Source organism: Globicephala melas, chromosome 9 (genome assembly GCF_963455315.2).
Source record: "Globicephala melas chromosome 9, mGloMel1.2, whole genome shotgun sequence".
Taxonomy (NCBI): Eukaryota; Metazoa; Chordata; class Mammalia; order Artiodactyla; family Delphinidae; genus Globicephala; species Globicephala melas.
Genome location: NC_083322.1, coordinates 75,059,159 through 75,084,148, shown reverse-complemented (window position 1 = coordinate 75,084,148; position 24,990 = coordinate 75,059,159). Strand labels below are relative to the sequence as shown.

The 24,990-nt window shown below is 43.2% G+C and overlaps 2 protein-coding genes and 1 non-coding gene across 4 annotated transcripts in view; 2 read left to right on the top strand and 1 right to left on the bottom strand.

The window, feature by feature from the left end:
* Nucleotides 1–24,847, bottom strand: part of CCDC126 (coiled-coil domain containing 126) — a 107,317-nt gene extending 82,470 nt beyond the window's left edge. Inside the window, exon 1 of one of the 2 annotated variants that reach the window (XM_060304710.1) lies at nt 24,828–24,847. The gene's annotated coding sequence lies outside the window, so the exon portion shown is untranslated. Of the gene's footprint in view, nt 1–24,709; nt 24,730–24,827 lie in introns of those variants that run through there. The other variant, XM_060304711.1, reaches the window with a different exon arrangement.
* LOC115853495 (nucleosome assembly protein 1-like 1) lies at nt 12,872–14,105 on the top strand. The gene has a single exon (XM_060305027.1). It carries the CDS (start codon nt 12,937–12,939, stop codon nt 13,993–13,995), a length of 1,059 nt encoding a protein of 352 aa, XP_060161010.1. The 5' UTR covers nt 12,872–12,936; the 3' UTR covers nt 13,996–14,105.
* LOC115853947 (U6 spliceosomal RNA) lies at nt 14,302–14,408 on the top strand. Its single transcript, XR_004039792.1, has one exon. It is a non-coding gene; the product is annotated as a U6 spliceosomal RNA (small nuclear RNA).
* Nucleotides 24,848–24,990: the final 143 nt, after the last annotated feature.

The window sequence follows — 24,990 nt, the reverse complement described above, 5'->3', positions numbered from 1 at the left end:
ATGCAGTCTCGGAAGACTTATACCTAGTAACACAACATTTACAGCAGAGAGGACGGGCCATTACCCCACATAAAATCCAAGGACTGACCACTTCTGTCAAGTTTCCTCATGATCAAGTCTCCCACTACCTACGGCAGGCACAGCACATATGGGTTCTCTTCCCCTTTGGGAGACAACACATTCCACACTTATCCCTTCTACTCAGGCCTGTTTATGCTGTTTCATGCAAATCGGCTTTTTTCTATTGGGGAGAACCTCAACAAACTGCGTTACGGCTGGTGCAGCAAGGCACACCGCAGCCGCTGCCCTCAGTCCCTCCAGGCTCAGACTGCCGAGTCGAACCGCTGTCGACGCCTCATTACGCCTCACGGAGTGTCTGGACTAAGGACAGCTCTACCTAGCTGTCCGTGGGGTTCAGGACCAGACGTCTGCCCCAAACAGCAGCTGGTTACATAACACTCAAGCACCAAACTGTGGAAGCCTACTGGGTTCTTTTAGAGACAGAGGCGTTAATAGGCTCACAGCTTTACATACAAGTCCCCATGCTGCCTTGGGTTGGGGATTCAACATAAAAGAAGCTCATCATGGCCACTGAAGCCTCACTGTTAAAATGGGAACGGTATCTTTGGGAAAGAGTGAAACCTGATGTAAAGGGCATTTCCAAATTACAGGAGGGTGTGGCTTCCCCCATGCTCGGCCCCTTGCCCACTGACACTGAGGGGCAGCTAGTGGCACCCTCACTGCCGGTCTAACATTTTGGGGAGTCCCTTGGGATGGAACTATCTGACATGGAAAGGAAGTGGGTGATCTTCACCGATGGCAGCACCACCAATGTACACAATGCAGCCTGATACAAGGTCGCAGTGTATCATCCTGCTAGCGGCATCTCACTAGTCCAGAAGGGTTCTCATGGCTCAGCCTGACTGACGGAGTTGGTGACAGTGTGCCTGACTCTCCAATAGGCCATAAAAATGGGACTCCCAAGGGCACACACTTTTAACTGACCCTGGGTAGTATCCAATAGGCTCACTGTCTGGTCTGGACAATGGCAAAGGGATAATTTCATGATTCAGGGAAAGCCTATATAGGTGCCTCCACTCGGAAAGAGATAACCATGCTGAATATGGTCGCTCATGCCTCTGCCCACACAAGCCAGCAAACACCAGAAGCAAATGATAATAACGTTGCCAACTCCTTTTCCAAAGTACACACCTGTTCCAAGGCCCCCAGTGAGCCACCTCCCAAAATACCAGACATAGCCCCGGACACAACTATTCCTCCAGAGATGTCATACCCACTGGCAGAGGGAGCCCATATTCCATCAGGCCATAAGGGGAGTGACAGCATTCACTGATGGGCATATACAGTTGACGCTTGAACAATGTAGGGGGTTGGGGCGCTGACCGTCACAAAGTCAAAAATCCGCCTATGACTTTACAGTCAGCCCTCTGCATCCGTGGATTCAGACAACTGTGGATGGCGTAGTGCTGTACTGACTGAAAAAAATCCATGCCTAAGTAGAGCCACACCGTTCAAACACGTGTTGTTCATCATCCCCCCTTATCCCCAACTCTAGCTGAAGTGGTGGTTAATAATTGCCTCCTTTGCTCCCGGTCAAAACGCTGAAAGGCTCTCACGTGGGGATATGAACCCCTGGGCAACAGACCCTTCTCACAAAGGCAGATTGATTTTATCACGCTGCTGCTGCCCTCTGCTGGAATCATAAGCACAGGACCATCATCAACCACACCTTCGTGGGACTCCTGCTGGCGGCTTCCTATCACATAATCTTAATCAGGTATCTGCTCGTCCCTTTTGGCCCACCAGACATCATAAATTCAGATCAAGGTACCCGTTTCACCTCCCAAGCTGTCCAGCCCTGGGCTCTAGAACACGAAACCTTGGGGGATCTCCACTTGCTTACCGGTCCCAAGAGGCTACACTTACTGAGCACATGACCTACTCAAAGACATGCTCCTCAAGTTTTTAACAATAAGTGGTCCCCCAATTGGCCAGAAATTGTACCTCAGCTCTAATACCACTTTATTCCTAGCCCCCGGGTCTCCAATCCCCTGAATATCAACTACCAGTCTTCTCGAAAGACTCCCCTGCTAGTACTCACAGGGAACCCCCTCTCCTTTGACATCAGAGAGGATGTAGTTCACATGCATTCACCAGATGAATGCTCCCCTTACCATTTTTTTTCCCCTTACCATTTTAATGCTTCGATCCTCTCACCATCTTTCACATGCTGGTGACCCAACTGAGGGCAAATTGCGCAATATGACCCAAGAGGACAAACCCCCTACCCAGTTGCGTGGAGAGCATGATTATACAGATTTTACTGGCCGAGATAATGGTCCAGTACCAACCTGGAAGCTGAGGCCATAGGCTTTGCCTCATTATTTGGGTTATAAAGGCTGATTAACTAAACCAAATTCATCAAAAATTTTGCAGAAGGTTGAAATGATAGCTCCAGGACCCACTAGCAGAACTGTGTGGACCTCAGAGAGAGGAAAAGAGGGCCTCCCCCTAGTGGATACCAGTCATCTTTGGAAATGAAATCCAAGCAGAAACACTGGCATCTACTGCGCTATCAGTACATTCAGGACAGGTCCCTACCCCACCTTAAAGGAAGAGGTAAACAACTCTTGTTCCAAAGCAAGTACATTCAGCCTTTGGTTAGTATCCAGAATGCTCACTGGAAGGAGGCCCTGCCAGCTAGTCAAATGCAAATACTCTCCTTTGTTGTGGCTATTACTCTTATTGCCTACAGCCTGGGTAATAGGTTGCTAGTAGTCCCCTCAGTCCCAACTGTCTTGGGAGATGTGCAGAAGCCAAATCAGCCAGGTGCACAGCTGCATCCCAGGATAGCTGAGCACCAGCTGCTGGCAGGCCCTGTTAAAAGGGCTACAGTGAGTGAGCCACCAGGTGTTGACTCTGACCCAGAGGTCACCTTCCTTTACATTAAATGGTACCAACAGAAACAATGCTTCAATGAGTCACTCCCTCATTATACCATGCTGAAAATTATATCCCAGGCAGAATGGCTCTCCCAATGTAGCCAAATCAAACTTATTGGGCTGGCAGATTTGTACCCTAATGAGCTTACTATAGTTTTAATGGGGTGATCTCTGGATTGTAAAGCTGCTGTCCACAAAATGTCCCTACAGTTAGCCTATCAATGTGCCCAGACTATATATAAATTGTGGATGGAGTTCCCGCAAAGCTCAGTCATGGAGATCACATGCTGCTTTGCAAGATGCACCCCTGATGGAGATCATTGAGACCCTCTAAACCAGCAGTAGAGCCCATTCTTCCAGTTTCATCCTAAGGCAGGCCTCTAGCATATTTGCTCAGAATTTAACCCCAGCCAGCCATTCTTACCCTTCCTGGATCTCTACCTGGCAAGGCGATCCTTCCTTGAGCTGGCCTTCGCCAATCCCAAGCACACCAACCCCTCAGACAACGTGGCCCCAGTCCAAGAGCTCACCGTTGGAGATGACGGCATCTCAGACTGTGACTTCACAACCCAAGAGAAAGTCGAGGAAGGCGATGTACTCCAACCCCACTGGACACTGGGACTTTCCCCTCCCAGATCACCTCCACACCAGGAGGGAAATTACTATGGTGACAGTTAACTTCCAGGCTGAGTTGCAAAAATGTTTTCATTTGATCAACCCTGAGGACCCCATAGAATACTATTTCTCTGAAATAGCTAATTGCTGGCCTCGTGAACCTTGCGTCCGTATCAGAATGCTTGCAAGACTGTAAGTCCCCCGGCAGCGCTAGACATCATTTCACCTTTGTGGTAAGCCAAACCATGTATATTCCAAACCACACTAGCCACAATGAGGGACTTGGACACAACACCCCTAGTTTGACCTACTTAGATCCCACGGTTAGGGACCTCTTGCGGCTGTGTTCACTGCTCAGCGTACTAGATTACAGCTTTTGCTTTCCACACGATGCATCCATGACAGACCCAATTTCTCTTGTTATTCCCACCATGCCTACCAGTACCTCCTCCACACTGGAAAGTGCTACCTCCACTCCTGTCCACATATTATCCATAAGTTCCTCACCATGGCATGCGACAGCACTGCCCCGCACCACAACCAAGTGGGCCAGGGCTGACATGACTATATTCGTACAAATCTCCAAGATAGCAGCCCAGGCCCTGCAAGTAAAATGAAGTTGGACGTGTCACCACACAGGGTCACACCTACAGCCCATTTAGAACTATCTATACTGCAGTTCTTCCTAGAGATCAGCCCTTGGGCTAATTCCCTTCAAAACACAGCAAACCTCATTTAGGCTAAACCAAACCTCTAATCTAGACCCCAAACAGGGTACCCTGTGGGTAAGCATCAAAATAATTAACCCTCCACGGCGATACGTTCTACCAACTCGACTAGAACATGAAAGGCTGGACTTCACCCTGTGTACTCACTGCCCCTTAATGATAAATAACATCTCACTTAAGTTTTATTGTGGACCTAACTCAGGAGGCCAGTATCAAGTCCACCTGACTCTGCCCCATCTGCAAGCAATCTGCAGAGGTGACCTTTATTACTGCAACACTGTCACTTTTGATATTCTAGCCACCTTTTAACCTCTTGGTGTATCTCTGCTAGAGATGTGTCTGGCTCACATACCAAGAGAGCCATTCTTATCCCTATCCTGTTGGGACTGGGTATCACCAGGCATAGGAACAGGTGCTTCTACCCTAGCCCAACAAGGTCAAATATTAAAAACCACCCAGCAATTATCAGCCACCCTAACCAACTACAGGCAGATGCTACACCATACTCTGAGTCTGACGCAGCAACAACATGACTCACAAGCACAGAAGATGACGGATAATTGACTGGTGTTAGATTTCCTCTTGGCAGAACAGGGTGCAGTCTGTTCTTCACCAGGCACCTCTTACTGCAGGTACATTAACAACTCAGGACAAGTACAGCCCGACCTCCACAAGCCATGTCAAGGTTTACAGATCATGCATCAAATAATTAAAATATTTCAGCAAATTCCCACACTCCTCAAGGTCTCTGATTTGTACTCATGGCTCTCTCCATCCGCCTTGGCACAATGGCTAAACTGGATTTCAAACAGTAGCAAGTCTATTCATCATAGGCTTCATCATTATTGCCCTAGTTAAGTGTGCTTTTTGATGGCTTCTGAAAACAATCCCTATGTCCTTTAACACATCAGCTACACAGGGGATTGTATTCCTAATGTTGAGGCGTCACAGGACGGACTGTTGAGAGTTTAGCTGCTACATGGTATTGCTGCCTTGGCATCCATTTTGTTTGGCCAAATGACTTGCAGGTGCTTTAAAATGATACAAGCCCCTCGTTCAGGTGCATGCCCTAGATAACAACCCATGGAGTACAAACAAAAGTTCCAGATATGACTCCTCCAACAGCCCTGTGATAAAGTTTCCCCTGAGTCCCAGGGCCTTCTTCTACTTTAGATAATGCCCCTGATAAAGTTTATCCAAATTCCACTCATTTTTGTTTTAACAGACCAATCCAGGCTTAACGCTCGAACCCCAAAGCACATCACCTTTGGATCCTAATAAAGGTATGTTCCCCAGGTCCTGTCATTCTCTCTGTCTACACCCTGCCTTGATCTCCCCATATGGCCTTGTGAGGCGTCCTTTCTCGAGGACCCGAGAGTAATAAACTTCTCTGTTTCTTTTGTGGTCTTTTATTGAACTATATGTCACCCTGGGGCTCTACTTAACAAAAGTTGATTTAGCAAAATCATAACAAAGCTCCTGCACAGCAAAAGAAACCAGCAACAGAAAGAAAAGGCACCTATGGAAAGGGAAAAAGTATTTGCAAACCATGTACCTGGTAAGTGATTAATATCCACAATATACAAGGAATTCAGAAGAAAAAAAACCACAAATGACCCATTTTAAAAATGGGCAGGGCTTTCCTGGTGGCGCAGTGGTTGAGAGTCCGCCTGCCGATGCAGGGGACACGGGTTCGGGTTCGTGCTCCGGTCCGGGAAGATCCCACATGCCGCAGAGTGGCTAGGCCCGTGAGCCATGGCCGCTGAGCCTGCGCGTCCGGAGCCTGTGCTCTGCAACGGGAGAGGCCACAAAAGTGAGAGGCCCGCGTACCGCAAAAATAAATTAATTAATTAATTAAATTAAATTAAAATGGGCAAAGGGGGCTTCCCTGGTGGTGCAGTGGTTGAGAATCCGCCTGCCAATGCACAGGACACAGGTTCGAGCCCTGGTCCGGGAAGATCCCACATGCCGTGGAGCAACTAAGCCCGTGTGCCACAGCTACTGAACCTGCGCTCTAGAGCCCGTGAGCCATAACTACTGAGCCCGCGTGCTGTAACTACTGAGCCCGCGTGTTGCAACTACTGAAGCCCGCGTGCCGAGAGCCCGTGCTCTGCAACAAGAGCAGTCACTGCAATGAGAAGCCTGCGCACCACAACGAAGAGTAGCCCCTGATCGCCACAACTAGAGAAAGCCCATGTGCAGCAACGAAGACCCAACACAGCCAAAAATAAAATAAAATAATAAATAAATTTATAAAGTAAATAAATAAAATGGGCAACAGGTACATGAAGAGATGCTCAATATTACTAATCATCAGGGAAATGCAAATCAAAACTGGAATGAGATGTCATCTCACAGGTGTAAGGATGGCTATTATCAAAAAGACAAGAGGGCTTCCCTGGTGGCGCAGTGGTTGAGTCCGCCTGCCAATGCAGGAGACACGAGTTCGATCCCTGGTCCGGGAAGGATCCCACATGCCGTGGAGCAGCTAAGCCCGTGCACCACAACTACTGAGCCTGTGCTCTAGATCCCATGAGCCACAACTACTGAGCTCATGTGCCGCAACTGCTGAAGCCCGAGCGCCTAGAGTCCGTGCTCCACAACAGGAGAAGCCACTGCAGTGAGAAGCCCGCGCACTGCAGCAAGGAGTGGCCCCCGCTCGCCACAACTAGAGAAAGCCCGCGCACAGCAACAAACACCCAACACAGCCAAAAATAAATAAATAAAATAAATAAATTTTAAAAAAAAAGACAAGAGATAAGTGTCGGCAAGGATGTGGAAAAAAGGAACCTTTATAAACTATTGGTGATGTAAACTGGTACAGCCACTATGCAAAACAGTATGGAGTTTCCTCAAAAAATTAAAAATAGAATTATCATATGATCTAGCAGTTCCACTTCTGGGTATATATCCCATGTTCATTTCAGCATTAGTCACAATAGTCAAGGCATGAAAACAACCTAGGTATCCATTGACAGATGAGTGGATAAAGAAAATGTGATGTATATATACAATGGAATATTATTCAGCCACAAAAAGAAGGAAATATTGCAATTTGCAACAACATGGATGATACTTGAGGTTATCATGCTATGTGAAATAAGCCACACAAAGACAATACTGCACAGTATAACTTATATGTGGAATCGCAAAAAAAAAAAAAAAAGAAAGAAGTCAAACTCATAGAAACAGAGAGTAGAATGGTGGTTGCCAGGGACTGGGAGGTGGGGAAATAGGGAGAGGCTGGTAAAAGGTACAGACTTTCAGTTATGAGATTAGTAAGATCTAAAGATCTAATGCTGGGCTTCCCTGGTGGCGCAGTGGTTGAGAATCTGCCTGCTAATGCAGGGGACACGGGTTCGAGCCCTGGTCTGGGAGGATCCCACATGCCACGGAGCAACTAGGCCCATGAGCCACAACTACTGAGCCTGCGCGTCTGGAGCCTGTGCTCCACAGCAAGAGAGGCCACGATAGTGAGAGGCCCGCACACCGTGATGAAGTGTGGCCCCTGCTTGCCACAACTAGAGAAAGCCCTCGCGCAGAAACGAAGACCCAACACAGCAAAAAATAAATTAATTAATAATAAACTCCTATCCCCAACATCTTCTTTAAAAAATAAATAAATAAATAAAGATCTAATGCGTAAGATGGTGACTATAGTTGATAATACTATTGTATTTTATAGTTGAAATTTGCTAAGAAATTTGCAACTATTTTATAGTTGAAATTTGCTAAGTGTTCTCACCAAGGGAAAAAAAAGTAAATATATGAGGTGACGGATGTGTTAATTAACTCGACGGTGGGGATCCTTTCACAACGTATACGGATACCAAATCATGTTGTAGGCTTTTAATATATTACAACTTTATTTGTCAATTATACCTCAATAAAGCCGGGGAAAAAAAGCAAGGAAAGAAATAAAATAGTTGTCTAGAAAAGGAGAGTAAAGAGATTAGGGAAATATATTGTTGGGTAGCATTAAGGGCCCACTTGAGGTTAGTGGTCATAAACTTGAAGAGAGAACAGTTAGCATAATTGAATGCTTTGGTTCAGCCACATTCAGCTGCATGGTGTAGGCTCTGGGTAGATGGATAACTGGATTTTACCGGGGACAAGTAAAAGTTGTGAGGATCAGTAGATTGATTGTCCTCATCAGATCAAAGGTTTGTGGAAATCAGATTGCTAGAAGGAATGGGCTAAACTGACAGGAGGTAGCGGTCAGAAAATGGACCATGTGAATTGAAATGATGGAGACATTGCAATTAAAGTCAATGAGAAACAATGATAAATGAGCAAGTGACTGAGGTAGGGTGGAGAGTAAGATTCTTGCAGGAGAGGAATACAAAGAACTGAGAGTCTAGGATGTTGGATGGATAGAGAAATCACCAAGATTTAAGACAGTTGCAGTGTTGAAGAGAATGACAGTGAAAGAGGAGCTCAAATCAGTAAATGACTGCAGTAAAGAGAGGAAGCGAGGGTCGAGCCTGATAAGAAATTCACAACTAAACTTTTTCTTAAGGATTTAGGGGAAGGGGTGGGGGGTGGGGGGGCGGTCGGCGGGGTGTGTTTGAAAGCAGTGAGAAGACAAAATACTTCCCAATCCTGTTACAAGAAAACACAGACACTAGTTGAGAAGGCTGCAGGTGAAGCAGTTCCTCCAAGACAGAATCAGGGCATCTCAACCCAAGCCCTGCTGATGTTTGAGGCCCGAAGATTCTTTGTTGTTGGGGGCTGTCCTGTGCACTGTAGGAACTTTAGCAGCATCCCTGGCTTCTAACCACTAGTTGCTAGTAGCATCACCGCTAGTGTGACAACCAAAAATATCTCCAGACATTGCAAAATGTTGCCAGGGAGTGGGGCAAAATTACCCCTATTGAGAACTGCTGAACTAGAGCAAGAAGGTGCAGGAAATATTCAAAGAAGAGATTTAAAACATAAGGGCGGGACCTCCCTGGTGGTCCAGTGGTAAAGAATCTACCTTCCAATGCAGGGGACGCGGGTTCGATCCCCGATCGGGGAACTAAGATCCCACATGCCGAGGGGCAACTAGGTCTGTGTGCCGCAACCACTGAGCCTGCATGCCTCAGCAAGACAGCCTGTGTGCCACAAACTACAGAGCCCACACGCTTTAGAGCCCGCGCACCACAACTAGAGAGAGAAAAACCCGCAAGCCACAACTAGAGAGAAACACGCGCGCCGCAAGGAAGAGACTCCACGCCACAACAAAAGATCCCGCATGCCTCAACGAAGATCCCACGTGCTGCAACTAAGACCCAACACAACCAAAAAATAAATAAATAAAGGAAAAATAATAAAACATAGGGGAGTTTTGCAGATGATTAACCATGAGCCCCAGAAGGCAAAGAGGAAAAGGTGGGGATAAATTTAAGCTTAAAGTTCTTCTGTGCACAAGTCAAATCATACCACTGGCAGCTGACAGATCAAGGCTGGTCCTATCAAGGTGTTTAAAGATGAAGTGAATTTTCTCTGTTTTCTGCAAAGGTGTGTCTCTGCTCTCGAAGTTGCTCTCTTTGATATCACCATTGCCTAATGAAGGTTGGTGACAGGGACAATAAGTTAACAGACCTTGGTATTCCTGTAGCTCTTAAGACTTAAGCTCTACATCAATGCAGGTTCAACTGCCAGTGATAAAATTCCATGGTGCATTGAGGTTGAAATATCCAACCAAGAATGTCATCACAAAAAGTTCTGAAAACTGGAAAAGATGCTATAAATTGAAATTAAGTTTAATCTGATTATCCTGTAAAAATAATGTTGGTTTAAAATATTTTTTGAGTAATCAATATGTTCACATCGTTCAAAATTAAGAAGGTACTGAATGGTTTATAATAAAAAAACTCCTTTCACCTAGGTCTTTCAGTTCCCCGACCTCAGGGAAAGAATGATATCAGGGTTTTTTATACCCTTTCGGAGATACTCTCTGAATATACAAGCCAATATGGATACTGAATAGATTTTTTTTTTTTAACAAACCTCTTATTTATTTATTTGGCTGCATCGGGTCTTAGTTGCAGCACTTGGGATCTTTGTTGTGGTGAGCGGGCTTCTTTCCAGTTGTGGTGCATGGGCTCTAGAGCATGCGGGCTCTATAGTTGTGGTGCATGGGCTCCAGAGGGCAAGGGCTCAGTAGTCGCGGCATGCGGGCTCTCTAGGTGTGGCAGGCAGGCTCTAGAGTGTGTAGGCTTAGTTGCCCCTCAGCATGTGGGATCTTAGTTCTCCGACCAGGGATCGAAGCTGCATCCCCTGCAATCCACCGTGCAAGGTAGATTCTTAACCAGTGGACCACCAGGGAAGTCCCATGAATAGATTTTTTTTTAATGTATTATATTCTTAGACATGATCACACCACTATCATATTCAAACAATTATAAATGATATTGTTATATACAGCAAGTTTAAAACTCATAATTTATATATCTGTATTAACAGTGTGTATAATCGATTACTTATCATTTGACAGGTCACACAGCATAATAATTTTTTTAATTAATTTTTTTATTTTTCGGTGCGTTGGGTCTTCTTTGCTGCACGCGGGCTTTCTCTAGTTGTGGCGAGCGGGGGCTACTCTTCATTGTACTGTGTTTGCTTTTCATTGTGGTGTCTTCTCTTGTTGCGGAGCATGGGCTCTAGGCGAGCAGCTTCAGTAGTTGTGGCCTGCAGGCTCAGTACTTGTGGCTTGCAGGCTCTAGAGCGCAGGCTCAGTAGTTGTGGCGCACGGGCTTAGTTGCTCCGCGGCATGTAGGATCCTCCCAGACCAAGGCTCGAACCCCTGTACCCTGCATTGGCAGATGGATTCTTAACCACTGCGCCACCAGGGAAGCCCTAATAATTTTTATATAGGGTCCTTCTATTACTTGTTTATAACACTTGATTCATTTTTACTGCCGCAATAAATTGAAAAGGAAAAAAAGTCATCATCACAGGTTCATTGTTGCTTCATTGGGGCAATTTTGTCTGGCAGCATTTTGGAAACACTTAAAGTGATTAAGGGTCAACATGGTTTCATATTCCAGAAAGACTGTTTAGCTTTCTCTCTCTTTGGTGATCTTTCTTTTCTTTCCTTTTTTTTTTACTTATGGCATTTTAAAATTTGAGATATACTTCATATAACATAAAATTCACTAGTTTATACAATTCAGTGTGTTTTGGTATATTCGCTCTGTTCTGTAACAACCATAACCACTATCTAATTTAGAACATTTCCATCACCCCAAAAAGAAACCTTGTATGCATTAGCAGTTAGTCCCCAATTCCCCCTTCTCCTCATTCTTTGATAATCACTAATCTACCTTCTGTCTCTATGAATTTGCCTAACTGACATTTCACATTAATAGAATCATACAATATGTGGACTTTTATGTCTGCCTTCTTTGAATTCGTGCAATATTTTCAAGGTTCATCCACATTGTAGAGTATAACATTACTTCATTTTTTTATGGCTAAATAATATTATATTGTAGGGATATACCACATTTTCTTTATCCACTCGTCAGATGACATACATTTGTTTTGTTTTCACCTTTTGGCAGTTATGAACAATGCTTCTATAACTATTTGTGTAAAAATTTTTGTGTGAACACACGTTTTCAATTCTCTTGGGTATACACCTAGAAGTGGAATTGCTGACTCATATGGAAATTCTGTGTTTAACTTTTTGAGGAACTGCCAAATTGTTTCCCACATCAGCTGCACCATTTTACATTTCCACTGGCAATGTATGAGAGTCCCAATGTCCAATTTCTCTGCATCCCTGTCAACACTTGTTATTGTCTGGTTTTTATTTTTTTTAATCTTTTTTAACTTTTATTTTATATTGGAGTATAGTTATGGTTTTGAAAAATTATTTTATAACCATCCGAGTATGTGTAAAGTGGTATCTCATTTGTGGTTTCCGTTTGCATTTCCCTAATGACCCATGATGTTGAGCATCTTTTCATGAGCTCATTGGCCATGGGTATATTTTCTTTGGAGAAATGTCTTTTCAAGTCCTTCCCTCATGTTCAAACTGAACCATTTGGGGTTTTTTTTCTTGAGTTGTAAGAGTGTTTTATATAAACTACATACTAGACTCTTGCAAATATCTTCTCCTATTCTGTAATTTGTATTTTCACTCTGTTGATAGTGCCCTTTGATACCCAAAATCTTAAAATTTTAAAATTTTGGTGGGGGGGCTTCCCTGGTGGCACAGTGGTTAAGAATCCGCCTGCCAATGCAGGAGACATGGGTTTGAGCTCTGGGTCCGGGAAGATCCCACATGTCGCAGAACAACTAAGCCCATGCACCACAACTACTGAGCCTGAACTCTAGAGCCCGTGCGTCAAGAGCCCGTGGTCCACAACAAGAGAAGCCACCACAATGAGAAGCCTGTACACCTCAACGAAGAGTAGTCCCTGCTCTCCGCAACTAGACAAAGCCCAATGCATCAATGAAGACCCAACGCAGCCAAAAATAAATAATTTTTTTTTTTAAAAAAAAGAAAGAGCTTTTTTAGCACCATCTGCTCGCCACACCGCCTTCTGCTCCTCCCGTCGCCGTCCGGAGTCGCTGCCTGCGCAGCTCCAGCCGCCTGGCTCCCCGTGCTAGCCACCGATATTTGGCGCTCATACAACATGGCAGACATAGACAACAAAGAACAGTCTGAACTTGATCAAGATTTGGACGACGTTGAAGAAGTAGAAGAAGAAGAAACTGGTGAAGAAACAAAAATCAAAGCACGTCAGCTGACTGTTCAGATGATGCAAAATCCTCAGATTCTTGCAGTCCTTCAAGAAAGACTTGATGGTCTGGTAGAAACACCAACAGGACACATTGAAAGCTTGCCTAGGGTAGTTAAAAGACGCGTGAATGCTCTCAAAGACCTTCAAGTTAAATATGCACAGATAGAAGCCAAGTTCTATGAGGAAGTTCATGATGTTGAAAGAAAGTATGTTGTTCTCTATCAACCTCTATTTGATAAGCGATTTGAGATCATCAATGCTATTTATGAACCTACAGAAGAAGAATGTGAATGGAAACCAGATGAGGAAGATGAAATTTCAGAGGAACTAAAAGAAAAGGCCAAGACTGAAGATGAGAAAAAGGATGAAGAAAAAGAAGACCCCAAAGGAATTCTTGACTTTTGGTTGACCATTTTTAAGAATGTTGACTTGCTCAGTGATATGGTTCAGGAACATGATGAACCTATTCTGAAGCACTTGAAAGATATTAAAGTGAAGTTCTCAGACGCTGGTCAGCCTATGGGTTTTGTCTTAGAATTTCACTTTGAACCCAATGAATATTTCACAAATGAAGTGTTGACAAAGACGTATAGGATGAGGTCAGAACCAAATGATTCTGATCCTTTTTCTTTTGATGGACCAGAAATTATGGGTTGTACAGGGTGCCAGATAGATAGGAAAAAAGGGAAGAATGTCACTTTGAAAACCATTAAGAAGCAGCAGAAACACAAGGGACGTGGGACAGTTCATACTGTGACCAAAACAGTTTCTAATGACTCTTTCTTTAATTTTTTTGCCCCTCCTGAAGTTCCTGAGAGTGGAGAGCTGGATGATGATGCTGAAGCTATCCTTGCTGAGGACTTTGATATTGGTCACTTTTTACGTGAGTGCATAATCCCAAGATCAGAGCGCATAATCAAGATCAATATACTTTACTGGAGAAGCTATTGAAGATGATGATGATGATTATGATGAAGAAGGTGAAGAAGCGGATGAGGAAGGGGAAGAAGAAGGAGATGAGGAAAATGATCCAGACTATGACCCAAAGAAGGATCAAAACCCAGCAGTGCAAGCAGCAGTGAAGCACGATGGTCGACCTTCTGCTTCCCTGGAAAGGATGAATTTACATCATTTGACAAGCCTATTTCAAGTTTTTTGTTGTTTGTTTGCTCATTTCTGTTTTGCAGCCTAAAATAAAAATGTCAAATATAATTAAAAAGAAAGAAAGAGAGAGAGAGAGAGGAAGAAAGAGAGAGAGTGCTTGCTTCGGCAGCCCATATACTAAAATTGGAACGATACAGAGAAGATTAGCATGGCCCCTGTGCAAGGATGACACGCAAATTCGTGAAGCGTTCCATATTTTTGAAAAACAAATGCCGCATGCTAACATGTATATATGGAATCTTAAAAAAAAAAAAAAAAAAAAACGGCTTCCCTGGTGGCACAGTGGTTGAGAGTCCGCCTGCCGATGCAGGGGACACGGGTTTGTGCCCCGGTCCAGGAAGATCCCACATGCCGCAGAGCGGCTGGGCCCGTGAGCCATGGCCGCTGAGCCTACGCGTCTGGAGCCTGTGCTCCGCAACGGGAGAGGCCACAACAGTGAGAGGCCCGCGTACCGCAAAAAAAAAAAAAAAAAAAAAAAAAAAAAGTTTACAAAGAACCTAGGGGCAGGACAGGAATAAAGATGCAGATGTAGAGAATGGACTTGACACAGAGAGGGGGAAGGGTAAGCTGGGACGAAGTGAGAGTGGCATGGACTTATTTATACACTACTAAATGTAAAATAGATAGCTAGTGGGAAGCAGCTGCACAGCACAGGGAGATCAGCTCGGTGCTTTGTGACCACCTAGAGGGGTGGGATAGGGAGGGTGGAAGGGAGACGCAAGAGGGAGAGGATATGGGGATATAGGTATACGTACAGCTGGTTCACTTTGTTATACAGCAGAAACTAACACACCACTGTAAAGCAATTATACTCCAATAAAGATGTTAAAAAACTAAATTAAATTAAAAATACACCTTTAAAAAGAGAGAGAGAGAGAGAGGAAGGAAGGAAGGGAGGAAGGGCAGAAGGGAGAAAGAGAAAGATAAAGAGAGGGTAGGAAAAATTGGATCACTGTAAATAAAAGAGATTAAAGAGATAAAATGAGAAAAAGCAATTTTGGTGCTTGATTAGATCCAGATTTTAACAAAAAAATTTAAACGAGTTTTGGGACAATAGTGGAAATTCGATAATGAACTATTAGGTAGTATTAGGCAATTATTGTTAAAGTTTAGATGTGATGATGGTATTGTAGGAAATAATATTGCAGTTATATAAGAAAAGTCATTTTTAAAGAGATGCATGTTGAAACAGTTATGCAATATCAGAATATTTCAATTTAATTTAAAACACTTCAGCATTATACCAGACTCTCTTTTTTGTGTGCATGTTTAAAGCAAACACTAAAACTCTGTATGTTAAAAAAAGCTATCACTGCAAATAATGACCTTTTTGGACAGTCCTGCTGCACTGTCAAAACAATATAAACTATTCTGTGTTTTTGCTTTTACTTTACTTTTATGAAAATTTTGTGTGATCTCAACACTTTAGTTCTTAGTTAAAACAAGCAAGTTTTGAGTGACTGGACATTAATCTTGGGTCTGCTCACTTGAGCTCTGTATCTGCAATGCCAGAGGCTTGCTGGGGGCATTGGAGCCTAAGTGGTGAGAAGTGTTAATCTGCCAACTTTAAATCCCAACTCTGCCTTGTGCCAGCTGACTGGCTCACTTTGAACAAGTTACTCTACCACTCTCAGCCTCAGTTTTCTACAAAGTGGAGGTAATAATATTAATTATTCTTCAGGTTGCTGTAATAAGTGAGATAAACTATGTTGATTTCTTAGTACAGTGCCTGATACATGGTGAGGACCCAAAGGTATTATTATTGCTACAAGACCTTGGGTGGACCACACAACTTCTGCCTCTGTGAAACCAAGAAATTGGATTAGATTATTTCTAAACTTGTTTCCATCTCTCTTTTGGTGTAAGTGACTTCCCCTCCCTGAGCCTTCATGTCTGCATTTAAAATGAGGAGACTAGGGACTTCCCTGGTGGTGCAGTGGTTAAGAATCCGCCTGCCAATGTAGGGGACAGGGGTTCGAACTCTGGTCCAGAAGATCCCACATACCGCAAAGCAACTAAGCTGGTGTGCCACAACTACTGAACCTGCACGCCACAAGTACTGAGCCCACGTGCCTAGAGCCCGTGCTCTGCAACAAGAGAAGCCACTGCAATGAGAAGCCTGTGCACCACAACAAAGAGTAGCCCCCGCTCACCACAAGTAGAGAAAGCCCATGTGCAGCAACGAAGATCCAAGGCAGCCAAAAATAAATAAATAAATAAATATATTTTAAAAATAAAAATAAAAGTAAAATAAATAAAATGAGGAGACTAGAGGAATTCCCTGGTAGTCCAGTGGTTAAGTCTCAGGCTTTCACTGATAAGGGTCTGGGTTTGGTCCCTGGTCAGGGTACTAAGGTCCCTCAAGCCGCTCGGCATGACCAAAAAATAAATAAAACCTTTTAATAAAAATAAAAATAGAATGAGGAGACTGGAGATACCATCTATTTCTAACATCTCTGACCATAAAGGATCCTCTTCTAAACTTCCATGTACACAGATCTGAACAGGGGAGTTAGACTCAATTAACCAAAACCTCCTCACCTGCTAAGACTGAGAAGGTAAGCTTGGAGAGAGGAAAGATACTTACATATTTTCAACTCCTCCCAAAGTCTGCCTGAGTTTTGATGCTTTATTAAATGAGAAAATGTGCATAAAATGGTTAGTACATAGATGGCATAGCTGGTATAGATGACACCATGATGATAGTAGAGATGGTATGATGATGATAATGAAGAGGGAACTAGGAAGATTGCTCTTTTCCTTTGTCAGGAAGTCAGTAATAAAAAGGTATCATTTCCCCATAAAATGGATAGCGATTATTGAAGCTAACTTTAAAAATATATAAAAATATATAGGAAGGAGACTTGTCCTATCAGACATTAAAACTTAAAAGTGTTTATAATTAAAACAGTGTGGTACTGATGCATGAATAGACAGACCGAGGGAACAGAATAGAAAACGCAGAAATAAAATTTAATGCATAAGGAAATTTAGCATATAATAAAGGTGGCATCTTACATCACTGCAGCAAAGATGAGATTTTTTTTTTTTTTTTTTTTTTTTTGCGGTACGCGGGCCTCTCACTGTTGTGGCCTCTCCCGTTGCGGAGCACAGGCTCCGGACGCGCAGGCTCAGCGGCCATGGCTCACGGGCCCAGCCGCTCCGCGGCATGTGGGATCTTCCCGGACTGGGGCACGAACCCGCATCCCTTGCATTGGCAGGCGGACTCTCAACCACTGCGCCACCAGGGAAGCCCAAAGATGAGATTTTTAATAAATGGTGCTGAAACAACTGCGTAGCCATTTGGAAAAAGGTAAAATTAGATCCATATGTCATACCGTATGTGAGAATAAACTCCAAACGGATCAAGAACCTAAATGTAGGGACTTCCCTGGTGGCACAGTGGTTAAGAATCTGCCTGCCTGCCAATGCAGGGGACACGGGTTCGAGCCCTGGTCTGGGAAGATCCCACATGCCGCGGAGCAACTAAGCCTGTAAGCCACAACTACTGAGCTTGCGCGTCTGGAGCCTGTGCTCCGCAACAAGAGAGGCCACGACAGTGAGAGGCCTGCGCACCGCGATGAGGAGTGGCCCCCGCTCGCCACAACTAGAGAAAGCCCTCGCACAGAAACGAAGACCCAACACAGCCAAAAATAAATAAATTAATTAATTAAATAATTTTTTTAAAAAAAGAATCTGCTTGCCAATGCAGGGGACATGGGTTCAAGCCCTGGTCCAGGAAGACCCCACATGTCATGGAGCAACTAAGCCTGTGCGCCACAACTACGGAGCCTGCGCTCTGGAGCCCGCATGCCTAGAGCCCGTGTTCTGCAAAAAGAGAAGCCACTGCAATGAGAAGCCCGCGCACCGCAACGAAGAGTAGCCCCCGCTTGCCACAACTAGAGAAAGCCCGTGTGCAGCAACGAAGACCCAACGCAGCCATAAATAAATAAATAAATAAATTTATTTTTTAAAAAAAGAACCTCAATGTAAAATATGAAACTACACAGCTATTGGAAGAAAACATGAGTGAACTTCCCTTTAACCTCAGTGTTCTATGATTCAAAATCCAAAGGCAATAATAAGAGAATAAATCTGACTATGTAAAACAACTGTATGCAAAAAATACCATAAACAAAACCAAAAGACAACTCACAAACTAGGAGAAAATTCTTGCAACATACATCACAGATAAAAGGGTAATATTTCTAATACATAAAGAACTCTTGAAAGTTGAGGGACAAATCCAATAGAAAAATGGAAAAGAGACATGAACAGACAATACACAAAAAGACATAAATATATATGTTTAAACATAAAAAAATTTAAACTAACTCATAAATAGAGAGTTCACTTAAAGAGACTCTCTATGGACAAATCTGGGACAATTTGAGTAACAAAATAATGATAGCAATAGATTAGAACACACAGAATAAAATAAATAGCCATGAGCTCATACTGATAAAAATGAATAATTGAATAAATAAATTGAATGAATAATGGGAGAAGAGAGAAAGATCTTCCTTAGAGTAGAATTCCAATTAATAAATGTAGAAGGAATGATTGGCAATAGAAAACCATTTGACAAATAGCGTGGTAATACTTGTTGCTGGCAAGAAAGCATTAGGAGAAGCATGGTATTTAGTCTCAAAAAAATCTCCCCACAAGACACTCTTTTTCATTACAAAGAGATAGAAAGTGATTTTACAGTGGAGAAATCCAGCAAATATCACCTGATAAACAGTGATTGAGGTTAACATCATCAGTAATGAGACATATTGACATCATGTATTGTACCTTCAGATATGATGAACTGAGATGAACGCAACATCACTTCTGTGATATTTTTGCCAAAATATATAACCTTAATTTAATCAGGAGAAATGTCAGACAACCCAATTTGAGTTATGTCTACAAAACAGCTGGCCAGTATTCTTCAAAAATTTCAATGACTGAAAGTAAAAGACAAAGACTGAGACGTTATCCAGATTAAAAGAAGATAACAATTAAATGCAATGTATAATCCTGGATTAGATCCTTGCCCAGAAATGGGTTATTAGTGAGACAATTGATGAAATTTAAATAAAGTCTGCAGATTAGTTAACAGTATGTCAATTTCCTGGTTTTCATGATTATGCCTGTGGTTATGTACGCCAAAAATACTTGGGGAAGCTGGGTGAAGAGAATTCTTTGTACTACTCTTACAACTTTTTAAAAAAAATAAGCTTGGGGGCTTCCCTGGTGGCACAGTGGTTGAGAGTCCGTCTGCCGATGCAGGGGACACGGGTTCATGCCCCGGTCCGGGAAGATCCCACATGCCGCGGAGCGGCTAGGCCCATGAGCCATGGCCGCTGAGCCTGTGCGTCCGGAGCCTGTGCTCTGCAACGGGAGAGGCCACAAGACTGAGAGGCCCGCGTACCCCAAAAAAATAAAAATAAAAAATTAGCTTGGAATTATTTTAAAATGAAAAGACAAAAATAGAACTTGTCTGTTCAAATAATTATTATACTTCAAAGTACTGTCTCTGAAATGTTATTTATTGTAAGGCTGTGAAAAACAGTTTTTGACTTTTTCTTTTGAAAGTGCTTTCCATATCAGTTTATATATATATATATATTTTAATCTTATTATTATTTTTTTGGCTATGTTGGGTCTTTGTTGCTGCATGCAGGCTTTCTCTAGTTGTGGCGAGCAGGGTCTATTCTTCGTTGTGGTCTGGGGGCTGCTCATTGCAGTGGCTTCTCTTATTGTGGAGCACAGGCCTAGAGCACACCGGCTTCAGTAGTTGTGGTGCACAGGCTTAGTTGCGCCACGGCATGTGGGATCTTCCCAGACCAGGACTCGAACCCGGGTCCCCTGCATCAGCATGCGGATTCTTAACTACTGCGCCACCAGGGAAGTAACCTGTATCAGTTTAAAATGACACAAGAAAAGTAATTTCTTCCAATATTTTTTTTAAACTATTATGGAAAATTTTAAACAAAAAAGTAGAGAGAATAACCCTTTGTTTCCATTATGAACCCTGTGTACCCACTATTGAATTTTAGCAGTCATTATCCTCCCCATATTCACAATATTTATTTATTTGGGGTTTTTTTCTGGAATAATTTAAAGCAAGTCCCAGATATGTCATTTTGTGGTAAAGACTTTTTTCTTTAAATATATCCACCATACCATTATCACATCTACTAATATTAATTCCTGAATACGATCAAATTCCCAGACTTAATTCAAATTTTGCTGTCTTAAAACAATTGGTTTGAATCAAGATCATGAGGTACATATTTGATTATGTCTCTTAAGACTTTTAGTCTTTTTTTAAATTAATTAATTTTATTATTAATAATTATAATTTAATTATTTTATTTATTTATTTTAATTATTTTATCTTAATAATTTAATTATTTTATTGATTAAATTAAATAATAGATTAATTTATTTATTTATCTTCGTTACAGCACACGGGCTTCTCATTGCGGTGGCTTCTCTTGTTGAGGAGCACGGGCTCTAGGCACGTGGGCTTCAGTACCTGTGGCATTCAGGCTTCGGTCGTTGTGGTTTGTGGGCTCTAGAGCGCAGGCTCAGTAGTTGTGAGCATGGCCTTAGTTGCTCCGCGACATATGGAATCTTCCCCGACCAGGGATTGAACCTGTGTGCCCTGCACTGGCAGGCGGATTCTTAACCACTGCGCCACCAGGGAAGGCCCAACTTTTAGTCTTTGATAGTCCACCTTCCCCCTTACACACTTGTTTTTATTGATTTTTTTTTTAATAAGCATTCTTTATTTATTTATTTATTTTTGGCTGCGTTGCATCTTCGTTGCTGTGCACAGGCTTTCTCTAGTTGCAGCAAGCGGGGGCTACTGTTCGATGCAGTGCACAGGCTTCTCATTGCAGTGGCTTCTCTTGTTGAGGACCACGGGCTCTAGGTGTAAGGGCTTCAGTAGTTGTGGTGCACGGGCTTAGTTGCATCCACAGCATGTGGGATCTTCCCGGACCAGAGTTTCAACCTGTGTCCCTGGCATTGGCAGGTGGATTCTTAACCACCCTGCCACCAGGGAAGTCCCTTGTTTTTAAATTTATTCAATTTGTTGGGGAAATTAGGCTATTTGTCCTATGAAACCTGATTACTTCTTGGTGTTCTGGTGCGCTTTTTTAAACTTCTTTTTCTATTCCCTGTATTTCCTATAAACTGTTGGTTAGAGCTAAGGCTTAATTAGATTTGAGTTCAATTTGGAGGAATCATAAATACTTATAGAAGGTGCTTTGTAGTTCCTATTGCATCACCTCAAGAAGTATACCATGTCTGATTATCTCACTTTTTTTTTATTATCTCACTTTTAATGGTATTAAGATTGATTGGGAGGTTCCAATGGTACACACCTGATTCCCTCATTATTAAAGTTCAACATCTTTTTAAAAAGTAGTTGTTATAAACAAACAACCCAATAAAAAAATGGGTGGGGGCTTCCCTGGTGGCGCAGTGGTTGGGAGTCCGCCTGCCGATGCAGGGGGCGCAGGTTCGTGCCCTGGTCTAGGAGTATCCCACATGCCGTGCGCGGAGCGTCTGGACCCGTGAGCCATGGCCGCTGGGCCTGCGAGTCCGGAGCCTGTGCTCCGCGGCGGGAGAGGCCACGGCAGTGAGGGGCCTGCGTACCACAGGAAAAAAAAAAAGGGTGGAAGATCTAAAAAGACATTTTTGGGGCTTCCCTGGTGGTGCAGTGGTTGAGAATCCGCCTGCCAATGCAGGGGACGTGGGTTCGATCCCTGGTCCGGTAAGATTGCGCATGCCGCGGAGCAACAAAGCCCGTGCACCACAACTATTGAGCCTATGCTCTAGAGCCCGTGTGCCACAACTACTGAAGCCCGTGCGCCTAGAGCCCGTATCTGCAACGAGAGAAGCGACCACAGTGAGAAGCCCGCACACTGCAACGAAGAGTAGCCCCCGCTCACCATAACTAGAGAAAGCCCACGCACAGCAACGAAGACCCAACACAGCCAAAAATAAATAAATAAATAAATTTATTTATTTAAAAAAAAAACAAAAAACATTTCTTCAGGGAGTTCCCTGCGGGGTCCTGTGGTTAGGACTTGGCGCTTTCACTGCCGCGGCCCTGGGGTTCGATCCTTGGTCATGGAACTAAGATCTTGAAAGCTGTGCGGCATGGCCAAAAAAAGAAAAAAACGAAAAAAAGAAAATAAAATGAAAGCAGTTCTGAAGGGAAAATTCTATGTATAGTGTCTATATGTTTTTTTAAAAAAATTAAAAATAAAATAAAAAGACATTTCTCCAAAGAAGACATACAGATGGCCAAAAGGCATATGAAAAGATGCTCAACATCGCTAATTACTGCAGAAATGCAAATCAAAACTACAGTGATAACCTCACACTGGTCAGAATGGCCAACATCAAAAAAAAAATCTACAAATAATAAATACTGGAGAGGGTGTGGAAAGAAAGGAACCCTCCTACACTGTTGGTGGAAATGTAAATTGGTACAGCCACTATGGAGAACGGTATGGAGGTTCCTTAAAAAACTAAAAACAGAACTACCACATATGATCCTGCAATCCCACTCTTGGGCATATACCTGGAGAAAACCATAATTTGAAAAGATACATGCACCCCAATGTTCATTGCAGCACTATTTACAGTAGCCAAGATATGGAAGCAACCTAACTGTCCATCAACAGATGAATGGATAAAGATGTGGTATATATATACAATGGAATACTACTCAGCCATAAAAAAGAAAAAAATAATGCCATTTGCAGCAATGTGGATGGACCTAGAGGTTATCATACAAAGTGAAGTAAGCCAGACGGAGAAAGACAAATATCATATTATTTCACATATATGTGGAATCTAAAAAAATGATACAAATGAAGTTATTTACAAAACAGAAATAGACTCACAGTCATATAGTTTTGTAACTTGTAGTTACCAAAGGGGAAAGGAGGGGAGGGATAAATTAGGACTTTGGGATTAAAATATACACACTACTATATATAAAATAGATAACCAACAAGGACCTACAGGGAACCATACTTAATATCTTGTAATAACCTATAATAGAGAATGTACAAAAAGAATATATATTTTTGAATCATTTCGCTGTACACCTGAAACACAACATTGTAAACCAACTATATTTCAATAAAAAAAAATTTTTTTTTTTTTAAAGTAGATGTTAGGGCTTCCCTGGTGGCGCAGTGGTTGAGAGTCCGCCTGCCGATACAGGGGATACGGGTTCGTGCCCCAGTCCGGGAGGATCCCACATGCCGCGGAGCGGCTGGGCCCGTGAGCCATGGCCGCTGAGCCTGTGCGTCCGGAGCCTGTGCTCCGCAACGGAACAGGCCACAAGAGTGAGAGGCCTGCGTACCGCAGAAAAAAAAAAAAAAAAGTAGATGTTATATATGTTTAGCTCTATCAACAGCAGACACATTCAAATCTTGAAATCTTGCCCTGGGGGAGCAATCTTCATAAAAATGTTTTTCAATTACCTTTCCTAACATAAAACTGTGGTTGAAGGTTCACATCAACCTTTCCATCACAAAGTATTATGCAAAAAAAATTTTTATGAGGAAACTAAGTTTAAAATTGCAAAATACAAATAAAGCTCATATTCACCTCAGAAATTACCACCATGATTGGGAACTAAGTAGATAGATTTGGGAGGTCTTGGCTATGAAGATATAAGGAAATATCTAAATCAACGGTGGTGTAGTGGTTAAGAATCTGCCTGCCAAGGCAGGGGACACGGGTTTGAGCCCTGGTCCGGGAAGATCCCACATGCCGCAGAGCAACTAAGCCCGTGCGCCACAACTACCGAGCCTGCACACTAGAGCCTGCAAGCCACAACTACTGAGCCTGTGAGCCACAACTACTGAAGCCCACGCGTTTAGAGCCAGTGCTCAGCCACAAGAGAAGCCACCGCAATGAGAAGCCCGTGCACCGCAACGAAGACTAGCCCGCTGCTCGCTGCAGCTAGAGAAAGCCCGCGTGCAGCAACAAAGACCCAATGCAGCCAAAAATTAATTAATTAATTTAAAAAAATTAGGGAACTAAGTCAAATAATTCTTAGTTCCCTAAGATTAGTAGGGAACTAAGCATTATTAAAAATAAAATTGGGCTTCCCTGGTGGCGCAGTGGTTGAGAGTCCACCTGCCGATGCAGGGGACATGGGTTTGTGCCCCAGTCCGGGAAGATCCCACATGCCGTGGAGCGGCTGGGCCCGTGAGCCATGGCCGCTGAGCCTGCGCGTCTGGAGCCTGTGCTCCACAACGGGAGAGGCCACAACAGTGACAGGCCCGCGTACCGCAAAAAAAAATAAATAAATAAAATAAAATAAAATAAAATTGACACAGCTGTCTCAGGGAGGAGTGAAGCAAGGAACTGTGACTTTTCATTACAACCCCATCTGTGCCTATATTACTTCAATAGTATTACATAGGGCAGAGAAAAGTAAGAGTGCGGAAAACATTCAAAATAAAAAGCCTACTAATTATGTAGACGATTCCAGTTTTTTCTGTTCCATCAGAATCCACTTGGAAAATATATAAAGGGACCAAGGTCAATAAAAGCTTATCTGGTGACTGAAAATCTTCAAAAGGACTGACGCGTCGGAAGGAGTCTGAAGTTCGGAGGTCTGGTGGGCATACGACTCGAAGATGCGGAGGGTCAGAGCTCGGACTGCTCGCGTTGCTAGGCCGGGGCCACCACAAAACCTCGCTGGGGGCGGGGCCACTTGACATCACAGAGACGCTCCGCCTCCTTACGTCG